The following is a 26,317-nucleotide window of genomic DNA, read 5'->3' on the forward strand; positions in this document are numbered from 1 at the left end:
CATTGGTTGCCATGAGTAACTGCCTATAGTCAAATTTGCCCAGTGTTGAAAAATGACCATCAGAGTGTCATGCTGCAATGCTCACTGAACTGGCAGAAGACACCAAGAAGAGATTTACTAGTGTTCTCTGGGTGGATCATCTTTTAATTCAGGAATATGAATTATTTATAAGACACCAGCTGAACAGGGATCTTGTAATGCCACATGAGTTAACAGAGCTATGTGTATGTTATGCTATTCCATTTGTGAAAGGGTAATCATATTACTTAAGATGCCTTATTTGGGGGATCCATGCACTTAAGATTCTACAAGGGCCACAAAAGTAAATGTAAAAAATGTTATTGGAAGTTACAATAAAATGGTCAGAATCTTAATTTGTCCTATGTGTCTCCTGCAAATTTTAACCAAATGTGGGCTCTTTTAGATTTTGAATTTCTTTCCATGTAATGAAAATACACTGTTGGGTGCATATTTTTGAGCAAAATCTCCACAGACTTCAATATAACAGCATCTTCTAATGGCCATGCAAACCTGATGAGGTTCTTACATGTTAAAGGTCATGTTACTTTCTTAAACTATAAATTATACTGTATACAAATGGAAATAATGCCGTTAAAATACAATGAATATTATATTTCATATAAGATATGAAAACAAAGTATAACATGTTGCTTTGAAAATCCCATTAATACCTCTAAATTTGGACATTTGTGCCAGCAACAGTAAATTGTGATTTTTAGTTGAGGATGTCTCTTCCAGTCTCTAAATACTGACCATACTTAGGCTTGGGTGCTTTTACCTGCACAGAATTAACATCAGTGGAACCGAAATGTCCACTGCAATAATGAACAATAGCACTTTTTTTCTAGAATAGAAGATATTGTGGTTAAATTGTGGTGCCCTATAACTTGCAAAAGTTTAGGAGCTTTAAATGTCTTTTAAAAGATGTTCTGTGATTACAGTACTGTATTGAATGTTCTCTTACTTTAATGCCCTTTTATCTCAAATAAATGGAAGCATAGACTAACTGGATTATTAAAGCAAACTATAGTACATCTATGTAATTTGGGAATCTTTACTTTCAAAACAAGTATATGGCACACAAACGTTTTACAATAGTTTTCCCTTCTGGAAAAAGTTTGTGATATACTGCAACAAAAGAAACCTGTCATTCAGGGCATAACTACAGTGCCCACATCATGGCCCATGTTATTCTGGTCTTGCATGTATGTATAAAGTGCAAAGAAGTGGGCTGATATAGCTGTAGGTCAAGTTTTCGTGTAGAACCTTTGACATTGTAACTTCTTTAAAAAGCATACAGTATAGGCTATGTTGGGCATGAGTCCGATGAGCACAAAGAGCTCCAAGAGCTGTGGCTTCTGGGAAATTCCACTGAGGTTTTTGTGCTACTGTATGTGACTGCTTCTTGAATGAGCCCATAGGTACAACATTAACACTATAAAAACATCACAATGTACTGTAGAAGTTATTTTCCCCCAGAGTGACAATGTCCCAGATATGCTCTTCAACAGCACAAGATGAGAAACGCAGGTGATTGCAAAGAATATATTTGATACAATCATCTCAAAGTTTAAGCTTTTTTTTCTACCACAAACCACAGTTAAGAATCTACAATCTGCCTTCCTTGCAGCTACCTTGAGAGGGCTGGAAGCAAAACTAATGACAGCACAACATGACTGGGGATGGTACCATTGCATTCATTTCTTTATGATGACTAGTATTGCACCTGCCTGAAGTGCAATGTTTAATCTAAATGCTTTTCAGAATATTTCCACTTTAGAATTCTCTCATGCATTGTAATTCCGATCTATTTTAGTGTTAGTTTCTCCGAGCTTGCGCTGGTTGTACATACAATTGGTAATGTATTTCATTGGTAGAAGACTGAGTCGATGTGCTTATTATGTACTCTGCACAAGATAACTCTCATTAAAGGTGCCGCAAAATGGGATTCTTTACTGTCCTGGCAATCAAAAATGTAATGATATAGGAAACATTACCTGTGTACTCGAGATGAAATCCAGCTGCCGAAACACTGATGTCTGATTGAAAATTCAAGTACAGGTTGTTAGATGTGCTATTAAGAAGTGGAGGAATTGTAGTTCCTGGGTAAAGAAACAATAATAGTCATTTTCATGTCTACACCCAGGACATTACACTTGGTACTAAAAGAATCTGAGTTAATCTGTACTCTATCTTTATTTGTGCACAACTTTCTCTGACTTACACATACATAACATGAGTCAAAATGTTTTAATTATATTGTTTTAATAAGTACATATAATAGCTTTTGGTCAAAGGAGCATTGGAATCTGTCTCTGCAGCTGGTCACATACAAACACCTGGAAGCATTATATGTATGACTTGTAACACTGAAGTCTGAGCTGAGTTCCTCTGGAACTTAGGGTTAGTTGCAATGTACAAATGCTGACACCCACATTGACACTGACACCAATAACTACAAATATGGATAATAAGAACCCACATTACGTAGCGTGTTACTGTTAATTCCTGAGGTCACCAACAACTGTTGTGTCAACGCAACCTAAAAATCATACTATTTTTCTGATGACTGAGTTTTACCTCAGGAGCTGCAAATATTCTACATGTCTGATTTCTCAAAACTAGATTGTCAGCTCTTCAATATTAAGCTAACTCTGCTTTTCAGTCTAGTGTTTCTGAATAGTGATGGGCGAATTTATTCGCCAGGCGCGAATTAGCGTCAAATTTGCGCGCAGGCGAATAAATTCGTGAAACGGCAACGAAAATTCACTGACGAAAGTTCGCTGTCGCCTGAAAAGAAAATTGTCGCCGTCGTCCAAATAAAACGGTCGCCGGTGTCCAAAAAAAACGGATGCCGGCGTTAAAAACGGGCTTCGACATCAAAAACAGGCGTCAGCATTGAAAAACAGGCGTCGGCGTCAAAAAAACGGGCACCGGCGACAAAAACTAGACGCCAGCGCAGTTTCGCAAATTTTTTGCCGTTTCGCGTATTTCGCAGGAAATTCTAATTTTTGGCTAAACGAAATGGCGCAAATTCGCCCATCACTATTTCTGAACAATATGTTTATTGCCCAGGCTCCTCATTTACACTAGAAGCTGGTTGAAGATGTTGTATTTGTATATACTGTATTTTCTCTTTTGCAATTAATATGCATTGAGGTTCTCCAGTTCACCATGGAACAATGGAACATGATAGGCCTCATTCGCTATTTAGGGCTTATATATATATATATATATATATATATATATATATATATATATATATATATATATATATATATATATATATATATATATATATATATATATATATATATATATATATATATATATATATATATATATATATGAGCGAGACTACACAAAAAGCAAAATACAAATAAAGACATCGGAATTTCACATTTTGTTGCACCATGTCCAGACTCCATTTTTTAGTTCTGTCCTGCCTCTAGATGGTGGTAGTGCGATTTCTTTTCAGTACATTGCCTCTGATGGACTAAGGTCATTGCACTCTACCACTATCTAAAGGCAGCACTAAAATATGATGCAGTGTGACACAGGGCAAATCTTGATGGCTTCATCTATACACAGAGGTTCTAGGAAGCTTTTTTCTTAACATATGTCAATGGTCAAATGTAAAATACAGACCTCTCTATGAACATTGCACTTGTGTGTTAAAGAATTTGGCACCGGTTAATGAATTGCAATGGATTTGACATTGCATGGCATGTAATCAATTAAGCAAGGAAGTTTTGGAAGTTATTTAATCCTTCCAAACAATAATTAATTACCCATGTCCATGCCATCTGCTGCATCTGCACTGATCAACTCATATCTGTATAAATATTTACAGTATTTACTATTGGGACTTTTGTCAAAAATGCCTCGTGAAAATCCCCTTATCAGCATTTCGGACTAATTCTATGCATAAACTAACACAAAATGACTCATTTATTGCACAAGTGAGATGTTCACTAATATCTGTTACCAGTCAGTAACCAATCAGTGACTTGAAGGAGGGGGGAGCACATGGACATAACAGTTTCGCTACTTTGCTTTTGAATATGACCTACTTGGTAAGGATCAAAAGCAAACTAACTGAATAAGATATAATTAATCCTTATTGAAGGCAAAAAAAATCCTATTGGGTTTATTAAAGGACAGTAACACCAAAAAATGAAAGTGTTTTAAAGTAATAAAAATAGCATGTGCTGTTGCCCTGCGCTTGTAAAACTGATCTATTTGCTTCAAAAACACGAGGAGGCACATTTATCAAGGGTCGAATTTCGAAGGTTAATAAACCCTCGAATTCAACCCTCGAAGTAAAACCCTTCAAATTTCGAATTCAAAGGATTTTAGCGCATCTAATAAAAATCGTTCGATTGAACGATAAAATCCTTCGAATCGAACGATTCGAAGGATTTTAATCGATCGAACGATTTTTATTCGATCATTAAAAACTTAGAGAAGTGCTGAGGAAGGTCCCCCTAGGCTAACATTGAACCTCGGTAGGTTTAAACTGGCGAAGTATGTAGTCGAAGTATTTTTTAAAGAGACAGTATTTCGACTATCCGAATGGTCAAATGGTCCAATAGTTGAATGATTTTTAGTTTGAATCAAAGTCGAAGTCGAAGGTTGTAGTAGCCTATTCGATGGTCGAAGTACCCAAAAAAATACTTCTAAATTCGAAGTTTTTTTCATCCGATTCCTTCACTCGAGCTTAGTAAATGTGCCCATATATATATATATATATATATATATATATATATATATATATATATATATATATATATATATATATATATATATATATATATATATATAAACAAGCTGCTGTGTAGCAATGGTATAAATTGAAAAAAAGGCTATCTTGCAAAGGTTAAATAGTAGATAACAGATAACACCATTATGTTCTACAGAGCTTAGCTGCTATCTGTTGTGACCTGAGCCTTTTCTCCTTTGAATGATGGTCCAATTGCTACACAGCAGCTTATTTATATAAACAATAGTAATGTTTCTGAAGCAAATACAGTGCAGGGCAACACTGCATTATATTTTTATTACTTTAAAAAACGTTTGTTTTTATGTTAATGTTCCTTTAAAAGTTTCATTGATTTTTTAGTAGACACGGTATGGAGATCCAAATTAAGGCAGATCCGTTATCCAGAAAACCCCAGGTCCTGAGCATTCTGATTAAGAGGTCCCATATCTGTATATCTATATACCCAATTAGCACTATATAACACCCAGAACAAAGGTAGAGCTAACATAAAACAGTGTCAAAGACTTGGCACGACAGACATAATTACATTTATTCCCATCACAATACAAACAGACAATATAAATACGAATTTATGTTGAGCATCTGAGATCATTTTCCATGAAACATACATTGTTACATGAAATGACAAGATATAAAGTCTGAATTCACTTCTCTGCAGACTTCAAACAGACGATAGCCTAGGAATTTTAACATAGTTTTTTCACCTGAATAGCTGCCAAGTCTTGGTGCATTGTTGTCACTGCCATCATAAAAATCCAGAGAGTCCCAGTTATGTTCTGTAGCAAAACTGACAACTTGCACCTATGGGAATAAAGAGACCGTGAATATTGCATCCTTAATCAACGACCTTTAAACTGGCAGAGGGAACAATGCTAACAACATGTAAGCTTTCCAGAATAAATGCATGTCTAGTTTTAATGGAAATAAATATGCAATGTCTTGCACAGGCATTCCAACCCATGACCAGTTCTCTCATTGTACGGAATGATAAAATAATGTGTATTTTTATTTGAAAAAAAATATATATTTTTGATTAGATTTTGTTTCATGTTAGAAAACTAATGTGTATTGTTGTGTAGACTGACTTTGCACAAGTTATCAGAATTGAGTGAGCATCTTGCTAAAATAGGAAGAAGAACAGAACAGTGCAAAATACAGGTAAATAACATAGGGCAGTTGCCCAAAAATGGATGCAGCCATTGTGTGTATTGCTGTCATTCATTAAAGACATTCAAAGTCGTTCATTACACTTTCTTTATAGTTGTGTTCAACCAGGTGCAAGTGCGCCTAATGAAGCAAAGGAACCCTGAAGCTGCCCCCCACTTTCAAGCTTGCAATAATTGCCAGGTTCCCATTGCCAGGTTCTTCATTAATGAATGAAGCAGACTTGCACCTAAGGAATCATGCCTAGGACCCCACTGAGCAATGAATTCATATTTACTTTGGTACACAAAATTAATTTGACTTGTTTGGGCACATCAAGTACAACTGATGTTAAAAATATATTCATGAGGTACAGGTAAGGCTCCCCCATCACCCATGCCTTAACTTTCTGCTCCTACCCCCTGTACCTTGTTAATACAATGTTAGCGAAAATTCACCAGCGTGATGTCATTTCGTTACTTCGCCGATTTACTAATGGGTGCTTGTGTAAATTCGCTAGCGAAGTGGACCTACTCTAGCGCTACTTCGCACCCTTACGCCAGGCAAAGTTGCGATATGGTGAAGGGACGTAACTACGCTAATTCACTAACTAGCGGATTTTACTGAATGTTACCTCTTGCGCCAGACTTGCCTTCATCACCTCAGACCAGGTGAAGTGCAAAAGAGTAGATAGGGATTGCTTCAAAAAAAGTTGAAATTTTTTCTAAGTCCCAAAAAACAATGGTGTCTTTTACTTTTTTAAGGGTGATAGGCTGAAAAAGTTTGTGAATTTTTTGGGGGGTACCCTCCTTCCCCCCTACATTTTCTAACATATGGCACCTAAACTATACAGTGGGCACATGTGTAGGGCAAAATAACAACTCTATTTTATTTTATGAAGCTTTCCCAGGCTTGTGTAGTGTAATGTATTTGCTGCTACATATACGTCAATTGTACTTTAACTTGGCGCCATATGCAAATTAGGCATCGCTAGTGGAACTTCGGTTTGCTTGACGAATTAATGGTAGCACAACTTCGCTACCTTTCGCCTCCCTGAGAGCAGGATTTTAGTGAATTAGTGGCGCCCTGGCGAAACTTCGCCTGATGTGCGAAGCCAACGTTTGCCCAACTTCAAAAGTAAGTAAATTTGCCCCAAGGTGCAGAGGGCAGCCAGATAATGGCAGCAAGTCATCTTAGTGTACACACTGCTGTCCAGGGTTTCTTGTACACTTCTTGTCCATTTATAAACAGGAGGCAAATTTTCAACTAGGCAGTAACCCATAGCAACCAATCAGTGATTAGCTTTTTCCAACCTGCTGCAGGTTGAGCACTGAAAGCAAACATCTGATTGTTTGCCAACGGTTATAGTCCAGGAGCAAATATACCCACTGGTTATAAATGACTCCCAATGAGTTTACCAGCGGATACGCTATTACTTATTTTGTTGCAAAGAAAAAAAACATTTACTCAACATTCATATGGTTTTATGTCTACAGTAGTAAGATACATAACTTTTTAAGTGACTTCTGTATTCAGCAACATAGTGCTTAATATTGCATTTAAGTTCTAAATAGCATATCAGAAGCTGCTACTAACACCTTTACATTTTCATTTTTTATATTAGAAAACACATTTTCCGAACCAAAAAAGTAGAATTTATGACTCACAGCATTAACTGATTCATAGAATTTTGTATGTAGATCACAGCCTGATGCTATCCCAGTTCTTGTCTTTTTAACTGCCAAATCAACTATTCCCATCCAGCTGGGTCAACATAAAAATTAAATGATTTGGCTATAAATAATTCATAGCAGATTTGCCCATCTCTTGGGTCACACAACATAAAAAGAATACATGAACTGCGTTGATCATTACACTGTCATACAAATAAAATATATTTTATAGCTGTAACTATGCAACTATTATATATGAATGGTCTCTGTGACTATATATGTGTATCTTGGGCTGACACTTGACATCCAGATATTTGTAAGATTGTTATTTTGAATTAATGAAATATCTAAACTAATTGGGAGTCAGTGGCTTCATCTCCTTAATAATTTTTTAACCTTACTATTTCAGAAGCATAAATATGACATATGTTAGTAAATGTCACATGATCTTACTTGAATGCCTGCACCCTCTGGCACAGTGATTTTCCATATACAGTTTAAATTGTTGTCATATGGCTCTGGGTAGCCAGGAGACAAAACGGTCCCTTTACGCTTTGTTAAAATTCCACCACAGGGTACTGAAAGAGAAAAAAAAATACAGCTGAAAATGTATATATAGTATTAGTTGACAATTGTTAATAAGACTTTGAAATGATTGTTAAAATTTAGGAAACAGTAATAAGAACTGAAGACAACGGAACACATTAATTTAAGAAACTCAAGTCAATATGCAATAAAATGTTAATTAATGACATCCTTTAAATAAAATTTAGGGAAACTTTACAAGATAAATATGTGAACTAAAACCAATATTGAATAAAATCAGAGATACAGGTTATTTAATTCATTAAGGGGGTTATTTATCAAAGTCCAAATGCCAAAAATGTTATTTTTTTTTACTATAAAATCCAAATTTTTAGTGGAAAAAAAAAATACTAGAAGTTTTCAGGATTTATTAAACCCCCAGGCTGCAAAAAGTCAGAATCCAAAAAATATATAAGTCAATGGCAGAGGTCCCTATCCTATTCGGAAGTTTCTGTGGTCTGTGGTTTGATTAGCCCAAAAATCTTTTTTTCTTTTTGAGAAAAATCCTGAAAAAAATCGTTCTTTTGGGCCATAATTCTCTGCGACTCAGATCTTCTTTTTGCTTCTTATGGCTCGAGATATGGGTATGAAGAAGCTGTTGGATAGAATAAGAAAACCATAGGGCTTGTTTATATTTAATGGGCACAGTGCTGGCAAAAACAGGTGTAAAATGGTACCTTGATAAAACACTCCAAAAGATAAATGTGCTTATATTTGTACCAGGGTCAATTTGTGTATCGATCATCTTGTTCTGGCACAAGCTCCAGGGTGCACAGGTGTAAGTGGTAAAGCCTTTGAGATGCCACCTGACTTGTGGAGGCAGCATTTCCTGAGCTTCCTTTGCATGTTTCACTTACACGTGCTTCAACTTCAACCAATCGAATTACAAGCAAACAGCATTATTGGTACCCCTGTAATTTGGGAAATGTTTGCTCTAGTATTGATAAATCACATGCAATTAAAGGTGTGATTTTGTGATAAACGGAATTATAATTCTATAAAAGAATGTTGCCCTGTGGGTGTGCCTACATTCATGTTTAGTTCCCTTGAGGAAATGTGCATTGGGCTAGCCATTTGATTTGTGGTTGCAGCTGGAAATAAGCCCTATATTCTTTTGACTTATTTACCTGTATTTTCCCTGGTATATAGCATATTGCCCCTGGCAAGTTTCGACCTACATTAGGATTAATTGCTTCAGGGTTTAATAGCATACAGTATGGTGTGCCTCATAGGAGTTTGTTAATTTTAAATTTTTATACTGTGGGTAAGTAGCACTTTACTCATGTATGGTTAGTAATTCCTTATATGTTCTGATACTAAGGCATATTTAACATGCTTTTCACCAATGCAAAATAAATAAAAAACACATTGCCAAAAAGACACTGCTAAATAACATGCAAAAACTGTAGGTTGAAAAGACTGTACAGAATTAACCAAGTGTCTGGAAATACAGGAGAGTTTTTCAGAGAAGATGAATCAAAGGAGGCTGAAGGATTGATGTCGCTGTTAATGAATGTAAAGAGGCATATTTTGGCACTACTTTTGTTGCTTGCGATGGTTCTAACTTGGGCTTGGGATTTTTTAAATTATGAAACCGATCACCCATGTGTCAATCAGCCCCACAACCTAACCAAGTTTATGGTTGACAGATTGTGGCTGGTCTGAACATTAAGGGGCACATTTACAAAGCTCGAGTGAAGGATTCGAATTAAAAAAACTTCGAATTTCGATGTGTTTTTTGGGCTACTTCGACCATCGAATGGGCTACTTCGACCTTCGACTACGACTTCGACTACGAATCGAACGATTCGAACTAAAAATCGTTCGACTATTCGACCATTCGATAGTCGAAGTACTGTCTCTTTAAGAAAAACTTCGACCCCCTAGTTCGGCAGCTAAAAGCTACCGAACTCAATGTTAGCCTATGAGGAAGGTCCCCATAGGCTTGCCTGTGTTTTTTTGATCGAAGGATATTCCTTCGATCGTTGTATTAAAATCCTTCGAATCGTTCGATTCGAAGGATTTAATCGTTCGATCGAACGAATAATCCTTCGATCGTTCGATCGTAGGATTAGCGCTAAATCGTTCGACTTCGATATTCGAAGTCGAACGATTTTAGTTCCTAGTCGAATATCGAGGGTTAATTAACCCTCGATATTCGACCCTTAGTAAATCTGCCCCTTAGGCTTTCTTATGAAGTTGTTAGTCACTTAGTTTTTTTTGCCTGATTTGTTTGGACCCAGAACATGCTATTGATCACAGTGCAGGTCACTTTCAAATGACAGGAAAACAGCAGGTGACTGTTTCCTTCAGTTGCCCATCTGACCCGAACCTTAAAAGCCATAATATTGAACAGATAATTAAGATGGTAATTGTGCAGAGATGTGATCTCCATTAAGCAGTTCAGAAACTGTTGATAAACACTCTCATGAGCAAAGGCCTAAGACTATTAAGAGATATAGGTGATTATGTCCATCATTATGGTTTAATTAAAGGTTTGTTGGCTATTAATATGATTTATGGGTGGCAAGACACCATCACTGGAGAGTTTGCTAATATATCTAACCTCTGTGTGTCAGAAGCAATAAAACCAAACTGCTAATTGTACTAGCCTCTTATAGTTATGGATGTTCATGATTTGTTCATATTTTACTTGTTTGTAATTTTACTTTGTTTATAAAAGGAAAGTGGAATTTGTTGTACCTTGACTTTAAAAATCTGATCATAATGGACACAGAGAGATCTGTTTCTGTTACCCTGTCTCAAAACAAGCAGATGTATTAAATCAGATGGTTTGACTGACAGGTCAGTAATTCCCAGCATGATCACAGTTGAATTGGCCAACATAGTCATTGTTATTATTTAGCTCAAATGGTGCCATTCCATTCCAGCATCTGTTATTTTAGTTTTCTTATGTAAGGGGTCCCCAAACTTACATGAACTTTCAACGAATAGAAACCCCATCACTGATTCTAATTTCTTTTAAAATCACGTAGGCTGCTTTTTTTGGTAATTATGTAGACTTCTTTGGGTACATGGATATTGTATTTCATAACTTAAGGCTCACTGGGTTTCCAGAACTGTCAACATTGCAAAACAGGCAATACTGTATGCAAATTGGGGTATCTTTAATTTCAGCATACATCTTTTTTCTGTAGGCTTGAAAATATATTCTGTGAGGAAGCGCAAACAAGAAAACTCCTGGTACAGAACGTTCAGATACATAAGTGCTCAGTAAAAATTCCAAAAACACATCCACAGGGTCAGTATGGTACCCCCCACTAATAACGGTAATAAGAAATCTCTCTGGAGAGAATACCTGCTCTAGATTTAAGATGTATATAAGCCAAACACACTTAATTCAACCGTCATATCCTTGGATACAACAAATATAGTAATGCCATATAGTGATGTATAGCTTTTTAATTTTTAATAAAACAGCTAGGGGGCAAATTCACTAAGCGCCGAAGCACCTAACGCTAGCGTCAATTCGCTAGCGTTGGTTATTTTCGTTACATCGCAAATTCACTAATGAACGCTGGCGTTCGCTAGTGTTACTTCGCACCCTGGCGAATTTTCGCAACGGACGTAACTACGCAAATTCACGAACACACGCATTGTACTTAATGCTACCTTTTACGCTAGACTTCCTTCGCCACCTCAGACCAGGCGAAGCGCAATAGAGTAGATAGGGATTGCTTCAAAAAAAGTTAAAATTTTTTCTAAGTCCCAAAAAATGCTGGCGTTTTTTCTATATTATGGGTGATAGGCTGAAAAAGATCGAACATTTTTTTGGGGCTCCCCTCCTTCCCCCTACATTTCCTAACTCATGGCAACTTAACTATACAGTGGGCACATGTGTAGGGCAAAAAAAAAAAAATATTTGATGTTTTGAAGGTTTCCCAGGCATTTGTAGTGATTGTACCTATTCTTTCATTGAAATTTGAATTTGGCGCCGTATGCAAATTAACCATCGCTAGCGTAACTTCGATTCGCTTAGCGAATCAACGCTAGTGCAACTTCGCAACCTTACGCTACCATGGAGCGCAACTTCGGATTTTAGTGAATTTGCGGAGCACTGGCAAAACTACGCCTGGCGAAGTGCGGCAAAGTTACGCCTGGCGCAACTACAAATCTTAGTGAATTTGCCCCTAGGTATACTCACAAAATTCTAAATTAAAACAACATTCAACTAATGTTCAATCCAAGTCCACAATATTAATTCCTCTACGCATTTTGTGTGGTGCACCACATTTCCTCAGGAGGTTTCTCTTTATTAGTGGGGTTACCATACTAACATGGTGGATGTATTTTTGCACTTTTTACTGAGCACTTAACGTATCTGGATATTCTGCACCAGGAGTTTTCTTGTTTGTGCTTCCCCACAGAATATATTTTCAAGCCTGTGTTAGTGCTGCAAGGTGGAGACATTCGGTGGGAGCTGCAATCAAACACTTATACCTCTAATACAATGCCAATTGGACTTTTCTGCTTTTAATCTTTTTTCTATAATCTTCTATATCAAGATGTTATTATATATGTTTCTTCATAACTGTCTGTGGGTGTGTGGTTGTCATGGGTTACAAACCTGACCTGTGGACACATGGCTCCTGCACAGATTTGTCAACACATATCTCCTGAGTAAAGCCAGCCTCAGGCCTTCATATTAAACAGCATAGTTTAGAAAAAAGCTTCATGGCAACATTGACATCTTTTTGACAATGGATAAAAATTAAAATAAAAACAGGTTTTACTCCATTTTATACATTTATCCAGATGTTTCAATGATGTTCTTGGTCCCTTGATGTCTGACTAGGCATTACCATATAGGATTATTTTGACTAAATCAGGAATGAAGAAGCTTTGGCCAATTTTATTGAGCCACAGACTGGCTCCCTGATGACAGAATCGTAATCCCCATGAAATGTGGAGGGTCATCATAAGCCAGTCATTGACTGATAAATTTGGCAAAATGTATCCAGGTTTCTCCGGACATTCTCAGAAACATTGTACAAGCAAGTTAACTGTCTGTGCCACAGGAAATTAAAAAGATGCCTCCAACCTTAGGGTAACACTACATTTAATAAGATAATGATGGTATATTTGAAAATAACAGCCATACAGTAATAGAAATAATTACAGTATGGTTAATACCATGTTATTCTGGGATAACATTGCTTTATCTTCCAGTAATGACAAAGACTCCTCTAAGACTTGCTCAAGGGATATCTAGGCATTTTATCAGCCGAATAAATTTCATGTACTTAATTAGTTTATTTTCAAGGCATCTCCAGAGTATTTGTATATGCGACAGGCATAATGCAGCATAGGTGCACCTCTTTCATTATAAAGAGCTGGATAAGTGTAGATATGACAGAAATTACAGGATATGTTAATGTAACCATGGTAACACTAAGAGAATAGGACAGTTATTATTGGCAGACCCTTTCATTAATGGATGATATTTATAATACATTTCGCTTACCCAGTATTACAGAACTGTCTTTATTGTATTATGCCATGGTATTAAACTCTATTTCTAAAGTGTCAGCATGTTTTGTAAAATACTTGGTTTTCCACTGAGCTGCCCAAATATTAAAACAAATAGTATACATATGTAGTGAGGTAGGATGGCAGATATATATTTATATATATTATATATATACATACATACATATATACGTACTTGAAGATAACAGTAACTGTTGTATTTATGCATTTATTCTTTCGAAAGATAAGCAGTCAGTTTGGATTCAACAATACTCATCATTACAGTAAAGGTATAAGACCTGTTATCCAGAATGCTTGGGATTTTCCAGATGCTGGTATTTTCCAGATAATGGAGCTTTCTGTAATTTGGATCTTCATACTTTACTTAAAAATCACATGAACATGAAATAAATCCAAAAGGCTGGTTTTGCTTCCAATGAAGATTAATTATATCTTAGTTTGAAACCAGTACAAGGTACTGTTTTATTATTACAGAGAAAAAGGAAATAATTTTTAAAAACATGGATTATTTGGATAAAATGGAGTCTATGGGAGACAGCCTTTCCATAACTTGGAGCTTTCTGGATAATGGGTTTCTAGATAATAGATCCATACCTGTAATAATAATCTCTTTAGAACCTTTCCTTAAAAATTTAGAATAAGAATAATATGGTTGATTTAGGAATTCAGGTTCAGTAGAAGAATAAAAATAATTTGAGAACCTTTCGAACCTTATCTAAACAACATGAAAGTGTCACTAAAATGTTGTATGTATTCCTCAGATACTTTTTTAAAAATAACAGGAATTGTATTTCTTTTTTAACACTGAGTTTTTTTATTAAAGGAACCCAGTTGTACAATTTAATAACTGAGGAACAGGTGGCACAGGAAGCACATAGTTGCTTTGAGGCTAAAAATTATCTCTCATTTGGGTTACTGCTAGAATATTTTCTAGTATATGGCATTATCTCTATCTTAAGCTTTTTGGGGGAGTTTGCCATATTGCCATTTTAATCAATTAATTGTTTTTTTGGAAAAAATGCCTTAGACTTCATAGGTAAGACATTGTTTGTCCAAGAAAAAACAAGGTACAATATGGGCAGATCCAATTATCCAATAAAATATAATGTATGTCATTATGAAAGAGTTGGTCTCTTCTTCAGTCCAAAAAAAAAATACCTAACTGCAATGGGGTATATTATTCACAGTGATTAAAAAAAAAGAAAAACTGACTTAAAGAGTATTCGGATGTCCCATTCAGTCTGCAGATGGATAACATTGCATTGGGGTCTTTATTTAAATATGGATTGCTACAACACAAAGCATAATATGGCTAGCTCCTCATCACCTAGGACTACAACTACATGCAGAGTGTGGGGTATATGCATGGTAGTTAGAAATACACTCTAATTGTAGACTAAATATTGTTATTTCCACAATGTTTTTTCTGCTCTGTGTTTACCCTTTTCATCTAGATATAAAAATAGTCATATCACCACAGGTCACATATGGAGAAAACCCCAATTATATTATCCCCAAACGAAAAGGACAGCACTCCGGTAAAAAAGGCAGGTTTATTGCAGGATGCTGCAGAAGTACGCGGCCTTACACGTTTTGGGAACAAAATCCCTTAATTGTTCATTGTCAACCCCAATGATAGTCCTACCCAGCAGTTCCCATTAAAGGAGTAGGAGCATTCTCAAACCAGATTCAGAAGACTATCAGCACAAGGTTTGAAGTTGAAGTTTGAAGATAAAATGTGATATATTTATTTTTAACAACAGTGGTTACATAGATGATATCTCTATAGTAACAGGATGATGTCAGCACTGGAACTGGCCATGGATATAGCATGTAAGTTAATTTGTAAGTTAGGAAATGTTATGATGTAATTATTAGCTGCATTTATTGCATTAAGCCTAAGCAGAAATTAGAATATGTGCCTGGGGCTTTCACAATGACAAACATCTCTCCACTAGAGATGTCGCGAACTGTTCGCCGGCGAACTTGTTCGCGCGAACATCGGGTGTTCGCGCTCGCCGGAAGTTCGCGAACGTCGCGCGACGTTCGCCATTTTGGGTTCGCCATTGTTGGCGCTTTTTTTTGCCCTCTCACCCCAGACCAGCAGGTACATGGCAGCCAATCAGGAAGCTCTCCCCTGGACCACTCCCCTTCCCTATAAAAACCGAAGCCCTGCAGCGTTTTTTCACTCTGCCTGTGTGTGCTGAAGAGATAGTGTAGGGAGAGAGCTGCTGCCTGTTAGTGATTTCAGGGACAGTTGAAAGTTTGCTGGCTAGTAATCGTTTTGATACTGCTCTGTTATTGGAGGGACAGAAGTCTGCAGGGGTTTGAGGGACATTTAAGCTTAGGTAGCTTTGCTGGCTAGTAATCTACCTTCTACTGCAGTGCTCTGTATGTAGCTGCAGTGGGCAGCTGTCCTGCTTCTGATCTCATCTGCTGACTGCTGCAATAACAGTAGTCCTTGTAAGGACTGCTTTTATTTATTTTTTTGTTGTTTTACTACTACTACTACTACTACTACTATAAGAGCCCAGTGCTATTAGTCTAGCAGTGTTGGGGAGTGGGACTGGTGTGCTAATCTGCTGCTCCTAGTAGTTCAGCAGCACCAACTTTAATTTTTTTTTTTTAATATTCATTTTTTTTTATTTTACTTTTTTTTATTTTACTACCGCTGTAGTAGTGTATAAGTTGACCTTTTAGGCATTATTTGCCCTGTAGGCATTATTTGCACACTGTTTTCTTCAACCCGCCATCGAGCTGTGTGACCTTGTTCACATTCTGTCTAAATATCCATAATATTACCGTCTCCAGAAAAAACACCGGAGTCACTTTTTTCAAGCAGCCATAATATATTTTACGTAATCCGTATCCACCGCTGTAGTAGTGTATACGTTGGCCTTGTAGGCATTATTTGCACACTGTTTTCTTCAACCCGCCATCGAGCTGTGTGACCTTGTTCACATTCTGTCTAAATATCCATAATATTACCGTCTCCAGAAAAAACACCGGAGTCACTTTTTTCAAGCAGCCATAATATATTTTACGTAATCCGTATCCACCGCTGTAGTAGTGTATACGTTGGCCTTGTAGGCATTATTTGCACACTGTTTTCTTCAACCCGCCATCGAGCTGTGTGACCTTGTTCCCATTCTGTCTAAATATCCATAATATTACCGTCTCCAGAAAAAACACCGGAGTCACTTTTTTCAAGCAGCATTCATATATTTTACGTAATCCGTATCCACCGCTGTAGTAGTGTATACGTTGGCCTTGTAGGCATTATTTGCACACTGTTTTCTTCAACCCGCCATCGAGCTGTGTGACCTTGTTCACATTCTGTCTAAATATCCATAATATTACCGTCTCCAGAAAAAACACCGGAGTCACTTTTTTCAAGCAGCCATAATATATTTTACGTAATCCGTATCCACCGCTGTAGTAGTGTATACGTTGGCCTTGTAGGCATTATTTGCACACTGTTTTCTTCAACCCGCCATCGAGCTGTGTGACCTTGTTCCCATTCTGTCTAAATATCCATAATATTACCGTCTCCAGAAAAAACACCGGAGTCACTTTTTTCAAGCAGCATTCATATATTTTACGTAATCCGTATCCACCGCTGTAGTAGTGTATACGTTGGCCTTGTAGGCATTATTTGCACACTGTTTTCTTCAACCCGCCATCGAGCTGTGTGACCTTGTTCACATTCTGTCTAAATATCCATAATATTACCGTCTCCAGAAAAAACACCGGAGTCACTTTTTTCAAGCAGCCATAATATATTTTACGTAATCCGTATCCACCGCTGTAGTAGTGTATACGTTGACCTTGTAGGCATTATTTGCACACTGTTTTCTTCAACCCGCCATCGAGCTGTGTGACCTTGTTCACATTTTGTCTAAATATTGATAATATTATCGTCTCTAGAAAAACCACTTGAGTTACTTTTTTTCAAGCAGCATTCATATATTTTACGTAATCCGTATCCACCGCTGTAGTAGTGTATACGTTGACCTTGTAGGCATTATTTGCACAGTGTTTTCTTCAACCCGCCATCGAGCTGTGTGAGCTTGTTCACATTTTGTCTAAATATTGATAATATTATCGTCTCTAGAAAAACCACTTGAGTTACTTTTTTTCAAGCAGCATTCATATATTTTATGTAATCCGTATCCACCGCTGTAGTAGTGTATACGTTGACCTTGTAGGCATTATTTGCACACTGTTTTCTTCAACCCGCCATCGAGCTGTGTGAGCTTGTTCACATTTTGTCTAAATATTGATAATATTATCGTCTCTAGAAAAACCACTTGAGTTACTTTTTTTCAAGCAGCATTCATATATTTTACGTAATCCGTATCCACCGCTGTAGTAGTGTATACGTTGACCTTGTAGGCATTATTTGCACAGTGTTTTCTTCAACCCGCCATCGAGCTGTGTGAGCTTGTTCACATTTTGTCTAAATATTGATAATATTATCGTCTCTAGAAAAACCACTTGAGTTACTTTTTTTCAAGCAGCATTCATATATTTTACGTAATCCGTATCCACCGCTGTAGTAGTGTATACGTTGACCTTGTAGGCATTATTTGCACACTGTTTTCTTCAACCCGCCATCGAGCTGTGTGACCTTGTTCACATTTTGTCTAAATATTGATAATATTATCGTCTCTAGAAAAACCACTTGAGTTACTTTTTTTCAAGCAGCATTCATATATTTTACGTAATCCGTATCCACCGCTGTAGTAGTGTATACGTTGACCTTGTAGGCATTATTTGCACAGTGTTTTCTTCAACCCGCCATCGAGCTGTGTGAGCTTGTTCACATTTTGTCTAAATATTGATAATATTATCGTCTCTAGAAAAACCACTTGAGTTACTTTTTTTCAAGCAGCATTCATATATTTTACGTAATCCGTATCCACCGCTGTAGTAGTGTATACGTTGACCTTGTAGGCATTATTTGCACACTGTTTTCTTCAACCCGCCATCGAGCTGTGTGAGCTTGTTCACATTTTGTCTAAATATTGATAATATTATCGTCTCTAGAAAAACCACTTGAGTTACTTTTTTTCAAGCAGCATTCATATATTTTACGTAATCCGTATCCACCGCTGTAGTAGTGTATACGTTGACCTTGTAGGCATTATTTGCACAGTGTTTTCTTCAACCCGCCATCGAGCTGTGTGAGCTTGTTCACATTTTGTCTAAATATTGATAATATTATCGTCTCTAGAAAAACCACTTGAGTTACTTTTTTTCAAGCAGCATTCATATATTTTACGTAATCCGTATCCACCGCTGTAGTAGTGTATACGTTGACCTTGTAGGCATTATTTGCACACTGTTTTCTTCAACCCGCCATCGAGCTGTGTGACCTTGTTCACATTTTGTCTAAATATTGATAATATTATCGTCTCTAGAAAAACCACTTGAGTTACTTTTTTTCAAGCAGCATTCATATATTTTACGTAATCCGTATCCACCGCTGTAGTAGTGTATACGTTGACTTTGTAGGCATTATTTGCACAGTGTTTTCTTCAACCCGCCATCTAGCTGTGTGTATTATCGTTTCCAGAAAAACCAACTGAGTTTTTGTTGTTGTTGTTGTTTTTTTAAAAATAATGCCAGGCAAAGGCAGGCCGCCACGCAGAGGCCGTGCTAGGGGCCGTGCTGCTATGCAATCCTGTGGCCCTAGCAAATTGCCCAGTTTTAAAAAGCCAATGACCCTGAACTCCCAAAATGCTGAAGAGGTAGTTGACTGGCTTACACAGCACACCCCATCCTCTACCGTTTCTAACTTTACCACAACATCCTCCTCATCCTCCACTGCTATGGCCACCCCACGTAACACTTCCTCCACCACCGGTGCCCCTTCTTCACTGGGGTCAGAGGAGTTATTTTCCCATGAGTTTCTTGAACTGAGTAATGCGCAACCATTATTGCCAGAAGAAGATGAAGGAGATGAGGACCTTACACCAGATTTAATTCTGGCAGAGAACACGATAGAGATGGACATAATGAGTGATGAGGAGGAGGTCCCCGCTGCTGCTTCCTTCTGTGATGTGTCAGAAGAAATTGATGCATCTGAGGAGAATGATGATGAGGAGATTGATGTTTTGTGGGTGCCTAGTAGAAGAGAGCAAGAGGAGGGTAGTTCAGATGGAGAGACGGAGAGTCAGAGAGGCAGTAGGAGAATAAGACTTAGAAGAAGCAGGGAGGACAGCCCGCAGGGATCAGTAGGGCAACAACATGTATCGGCACCTGTGTTCAGCCGGCCAACGCACCCGCCATTGCCGCCAATACCGCCAACTCCGCCAACTTCTACTGTTACCGCCAGATCGCACACTTCCAAAAAGTCAGCAGTGTGGGATTTTTTTAATGTGTGTGCCTCTGACAAAAGCATTGTAATTTGCAATGAGTGCAGTCAGAAACTGAGCCTTGGTAAGCCCAACAGCCACATAGGTACAACTTCTATGCGAAGGCACATGAGCGGCAAGCACAAAGCACTTTGGGAGCAACACCTCAAAGGCAACAGGCAAACTAAAAGCCACACTCCTTCTGGTCCAGCATCTTACTGCTCTACCTCTGCTCTCCTTGACCCGTCTGAACCACCCTCCACTCCGCCTTCCACCTTGACCACCTGTTCCCATTCCCAGTCATCTGCCACCAGCCAAGTTTCTGTGAAGGCCATGTTTGAGCGTAAGAAGCCAATGTCTGACTGTCACCCCCTTGCCCGGCGTCTGACAGCTGGCTTGTCTGCACTCTTAGCCCGCCAGCTTTTACCATACCAGCTGGTGGACTCTGAGGCCTTCCGCAAATTTGTAGCAATTGGGACACCGCAGTGGAAGGTACCCAGCCGCAATTTTTTTCTAAAAAGGGAATACCACACCTGTACCAACATGTGCAGAGCCAAGTTACCGCATCTCTGTCACTTAGTGTTGGGCCAAAGGTCCATATGACTACTGACGCATGGTCCTCCAAGCATGGTCAGGGCAGGTATGTCACCTACACTGCCCACTGGGTGAACTTGGTAATGGCTGGGAAGCAGGGAATGGGTAGCTCAACAACAACAGTGGAGTTGGTGTCACCGCCACGGATTGCACGCGGTTCTGCCACCACCTCTACTCCTCCATCGCTCTCTACCTCGTCTTCTTCTTCTTCTTACTCTGCTGCTGGGTCCTCCTTCTCCTCCTCCACACCTGTGCACCCCCAGCTCCCCCTAGGCTATTCGACGTGCCAGGTACGCCGTTGTCACGCTGTCTTGGGGATGACGTGCCTGGAAAGCAAAAACCATACCGGATCTGTACTCCTGTCATCTCTGCAGTCACAGGCCGATCGGTGGCTGACCCCACACCAACTGCAGATCGGAAAAGTGGTGTGTGACAATGGAAGCAATCTGTTGGCAGCGTTGAGACTAGGCAATTTAACACATGTGCCCTGCATGGCACATGTGTTAAATTTAATAGTCCAACGTTTTGTCTCCAAGTACCCAGGATTCCAGGACGTTCTCACCCAGTCCAGAAAGGTGTCGGCCCATTTCAGACGTTCCTACACAGCCATGGCACGCCTTGCTGACATTCAGCAGCGCTACAACATGCCAGTCAGGCGTTTGATTTCTGACAGCCAGACTCGCTGGAATTCAACGCTCCTTATGTTGGAACGTCTGCTGCAACAACAAAGGGCCGTCAACGAGTACCTTTTTGAACTGGGTGGTAGGACTGGATCTGCACAGCTGGGGATTTTTTTCCCCCGTTACTGGGTGCTTATGCGCGATGCCTGCAGGCTCATGCGACCTTTTGAAGAGGTGACAAATATGGTCAGTCGCACCGAAGGCACCATCAGCGACCTAATACCCTTCGCTTTATTCCTGGAGCGTGCCGTGCGACGAGTGACAGATGAGGCTGTAGACCAGCGTGACGAGGAGCTGGAAGCGCACGATTTCTGGTCGGAATCACCAGAACGAACCCAGGCACATGCTGCAACGCAGGGAGAGGTGCCAGAAGTGGAGTCAGAGGAGGAAGGTGGCTTTGTGGAGGAGGAGGAGGAGGACCAACAGGAGCAGGCTTCCCAGGGGGCTAGTGGTGACCTTTTGGGGACCCCTGGTCTTGTACGTGGCTGGGGGGAGGAGACCGTGGATGATGCAGTCCTTGATAATGAGGAAGCGGAGATGGATAGCTCTGCATCCAACCTTGTGAGAATGGGGTCTTTCATGCTGTCATGCCTGTTGAAGGACCCCCGTATCAAGAGGCTTAAGGAGAAGGACCTGTACTGGGTCGCAACGCTACTAGACCCTCGGTACAAGCATAAAGTGTCAGAAATGTTACCAACATACCACAAGTCCGAAAAGATGCGGCATTTACAAACCAGCCTGCAAAACATGTTGTACAATGCTTTTAAGGGTGATGTCACTTCAGGAACTCATCAACATTCCAGGGGCAGAGGTGCCAGTAATCCTGCCACGAGCACACCTGCAAGGACAAAGCCCTTTGGCCAGTCTGTAACGTCAGACATGCAAATGTTTTTCTGTCCAAGGCAGCGCCACAACCCTTCTGGATCCACCCTCAAAGAACGCCTCGACCGGCAGGTAGCGGACTACCTGGCATTAACTGCAGATATCGACACTCTGAGGAGCGATGAACCCCTGGACTACTGGGTGCGCAGGCTTGATCTGTGGCCAGAGCTGTCACAATTTGCCATGAACCTCTTGTCTTGCCCAGCCTCAAGTGTGCTCTCAGAAAGGACCTTCAGTGCAGCAGGAGGGATTGTAACTGAGAAGAGAACTCGCCTAGGTCACAAAAGTGTCGATTACCTGACCTTTATTAAAATGAATGAGGGGTGGATCTCGGAGGGTTACTGCACGCCGGAAGACTTGTTCTGACTTCTATGCAGCTGTCCTTCTCTTCAAGCCTCATGACTCCACACACAGCTGTCCTTTAGCGTCCTCCTCCTCCCTCCGCCACCGTTACAAACTAGGGTGCAAACCCTACTGGTTTAATTTTTTCTGGCCTCTGTGCTTCAGTGGCTGCGACCAAAAAAATGCCTATTTTCTGCATTTATATGACATAATTTTTCTGGCCTCTGTGCTTCAGTGGCTGCAACCAAAAAAATTTATATTTTCAGCATTTATATGGCATAATTTTTCTGTCAACTGTGCTTCAGTGGCTGCGACCAAAAAAATGCATATTTTCTGCATTTATATGGCATAATTTTTCTGGCCTCTGTGCTTCAGTGGCTGCAACCAAAAAAAATACTATTTTCAGCATTTATATGGCATAATTTTTCTGGCAACTGTGCTTCAGTGGCTGCGACCAAAAAAATGCATATTTTCTGCATTTATATGGCATAATTTTTCTGGCCTCTGTGCTTCAGTGGCTGCAACCAAAAAAATTTATATTTTCAGCATTTATATGGCATAATTTTTCTGTCAACTGTGCTTCAGTGGCTGCGACCAAAAAAATGCATATTTTCTGCATTTATATGGCATAATTTTTCTGGCCTCTGTGCTTCAGTGGCTGCAACCAAAAAAAATTATATTTTCAGCATTTATATGGCATAATTTTTCTGGCAACTGTGCTTCAGTGGCTGCGACCAAAAAAATGACTATTTTCAGCATTTATATGGCATATTTTTTCTGGCCTCTGTGCTTCAGTGGCTGTGGCCAAAAAAACTGGGCAAACAATGCCTACAAGGTCAACGACGTTGACCTTGTAGGCATTGTTTGCCCAGTTTTTTTGGCCACAGCCACTGAAGCACAGAGGCCAGAAAAAATATGCCATATAAATGCTGAAAATAGTCATTTTTTGCCATACGTTGACTCAACGTATATGGCAAAAAATGACTATTTTCAGCATTTATGTGGCATATTTTTTCTGGCAACTGTGCTTCAGTGGCTGCAACCAAAAAAACTGGGCAAACAATGTCTACAAGGTCAACGTATGGCGAAAAATTACTATTTTCAGCATTTATATGGCATATTTTTTCTGGCAACTGTGCTTCAGTGGCTGCGTCCAAAAAAACTGGGCAAACAATGTCTACAAGGTCAACGTATGGCGAAAAATGACTATTTTCAGCATTTATATGGCATATTTTTTCTGGCAACTGTGCTTCAGTGGCTGCGTCCAAAAAAACTGGGCAAACAATGCCTACAAGGTCAACGTATGGCAGTTGTTTAAAGAGAACAGTAGATTACTAGCCAGCAAAGCTACCTAAGCTAAAATGTCCCTCAAATCCCTGCAGACTTCTGTCCCTCCAATACAGAGCAGTATCAAGCAGATTACTAGCCAGCAAACTTACTATCATCTGTCCCTGAAATCACTAACAGCTCTCCCCCTACACTATCTCTTCCAAGCACACACAGGCAGATTTTTCAGATACATTTTTGCCCTTGATCCCCCTCTGGCATGCCACTGTCCAGGTCGTTGCACCCTTTAAACAACTTTAAAATCATTTTTCTGGCCAGAAATGTCTTTTCTAGATGTTAAAGTTCGCCTTCCCATTGAAGTCTATGGGGTTCGCGAACCGTTCGCGAACCGCTCGCATTTTTGCGCAAGTTCGCGAATATGTTCGCGAACTTTTTTTCCGACGTTCGCTACATCCCTACTCTCCACACTACTCACTCACATGTTTCTCATGCAGACCCACACTAAGCAACTCAATTACCAGTTGGTAACTGACCAAAGGCACAAGAGTACCTTGTTTAACTATCATAGTATGCTGCACAACTTACAATTGTTCTTGAACCGCTTACCTACTATAGAATGTAGAATCTATGGCACTGGTCATCAAGGACCTGCTCCATGAATGAAGCATCTATATTGCAGTCTATAAGCAAAACGTGTTCCCTATAAATACATGGTGCTGGACTCAACCAATGTCAAAAGGGGTAAACATGTAAAGTAAGGTATCTAGTCATCCTTTGGTTATTATCAGTTAACAAAGCAATGTCTATAGGGACAGCATGGGACAAAGCCATGCTGTAAACAGAATATTTAACAAAGTATAGATATACTGCTTAATTGTATTAGTTGGCGAAGAGAGGGGAATTGATGTTATGCTGTGTTATTAGCATCAGGAGACAATCTATCACTGCCAGGAAAACACAATTATCATCTTCTTCTTCAGCATTTTGCATTAAATGCACAAAACCTTTGGGAGAATGTAGAGCAATACAAATTAACCCTGTAATGATTAATTCAGCAGTGTCTTGTGGCACTCCTAATTGGCTGACTCTATAGGAGACTTCATAGATAAAAGAATAGGTTAATAGAGGAATGTTTAAATAATTACCAATGAAAGCCAAGCAAAACACTTGAACAGGGACAATATAAGAATCTCTATAGGAATCATCCAATTTGAAAAGAATGTATTATTAGGTACATTTATAAATGTAATTGTATTGCTTTACACAACAGTATAGAAAAGGATAGATAAATAGATAGATGATAGATAGATAGATAGAAAGATAGATAGATAGATAGATAGATAGATAGATAGATAGATAGATAGATATATGATAGATAGATAGCAATGGGGAAATGCATAAATATATATACATATATTTTTCTTATAGCCAACAAACACAGAAAGGAAAGGGCCAGACTTCTCCCCAAGTTGATTTGTTTTTAGAGTATCTGCCCAGCAGAAAATCTCACTAGTCATTAGCCAGTAAGAAAGTAGAGAGTAGAGGTGGCAACAGTGAGTCTGTTTTTAGGTTTACCACTGATGTTACAAATAAGCATATACACAATAAGGCCCTCCCTCTTATATCGCAGGGTCTTATGCTTTCAGATGCCACCATTGTGGAGCTCAAAATAACATTGAAAAAATAAGGTTAAAAGTTCCCATGCTGGTATGTATTATCATCACAGACCACTACCCCATTATAATATAGCACAGTCTAGAGGCCCTTAGTTATTTCACATATTGAAGCTATTTTGACACAAAAGAAGAATAGTGTGGATAAATAAGTATGGATGATTAAGTCAAATCATAGTAAGCTAATGATATTTGACCCCAATGCCACAAATTCAGTGTGCAGACTAATGTATATGTGCGAACATTAATTACCCATTTTTGTGTATCTTAAATCAAAATTTGCTTACTTTTATATTTTTGATCTTAATTATAGAAGGTGTTTCTTATGCTTTGTTCTAGAGCAGATTTAGCCTCCAGTCTCCTGAAACTAAAACTTAAAAAGTTAAACCAAAAGGTCATTTACCTTCTGACATTCTCTTGCTTTTGAAATTTACATTATAGTTACAATTACGCTTTAGTCAAATATCCTTGACGAGACCTTAGAAACTTCTCTTCTTTTTCTTTTTAAAAAAGACTTTAGATGATATATTTCTAAGAATAGAGGGTATGCATAGTACAAATAGCCAATCTCATTCAGGTTGAACTTTTTCTTTAGACTTTTTGGTCAAGTTTTTTTTTCAGTAAAGTTTCATCATAGCTGTGAACTACTGAAAATCAATTCATACTTCTGGGTATCCATATGTTTGCAAGAAACAAACGGCAAGAAAAAGCAAGTTGATAACATGCAACATTGATCTATGGACAGAAAGCTAGGATATCAGTCATACTTCCACATTTTAAAAAA

General features: G+C 38.7%; 1 protein-coding gene across 1 annotated transcript in view; it reads right to left on the reverse strand.

Moving 5' to 3' along the window:
- LOC108718600 (CUB and sushi domain-containing protein 3) overlaps nucleotides 1-26,317 on the reverse strand; it is a 696,593-nt gene that overhangs the window by 138,638 nt on the left and 531,638 nt on the right. Inside the window, exons 36-38 of the mRNA XM_041566615.1 lie at nucleotides 8,074-8,198; nucleotides 5,509-5,605; nucleotides 2,019-2,123 (exon numbers count right to left, since the gene is read on the reverse strand). Of these exons, the coding sequence (XP_041422549.1) occupies nucleotides 2,019-2,123; nucleotides 5,509-5,605; nucleotides 8,074-8,198 (327 nt within the window). The remainder of the gene's footprint in view (nucleotides 1-2,018; nucleotides 2,124-5,508; nucleotides 5,606-8,073; nucleotides 8,199-26,317) is intronic.

The sequence above is a fragment of the Xenopus laevis genome, chromosome 6L (assembly GCF_017654675.1).
Source record: "Xenopus laevis strain J_2021 chromosome 6L, Xenopus_laevis_v10.1, whole genome shotgun sequence".
Taxonomy (NCBI): Eukaryota; Metazoa; Chordata; class Amphibia; order Anura; family Pipidae; genus Xenopus; species Xenopus laevis.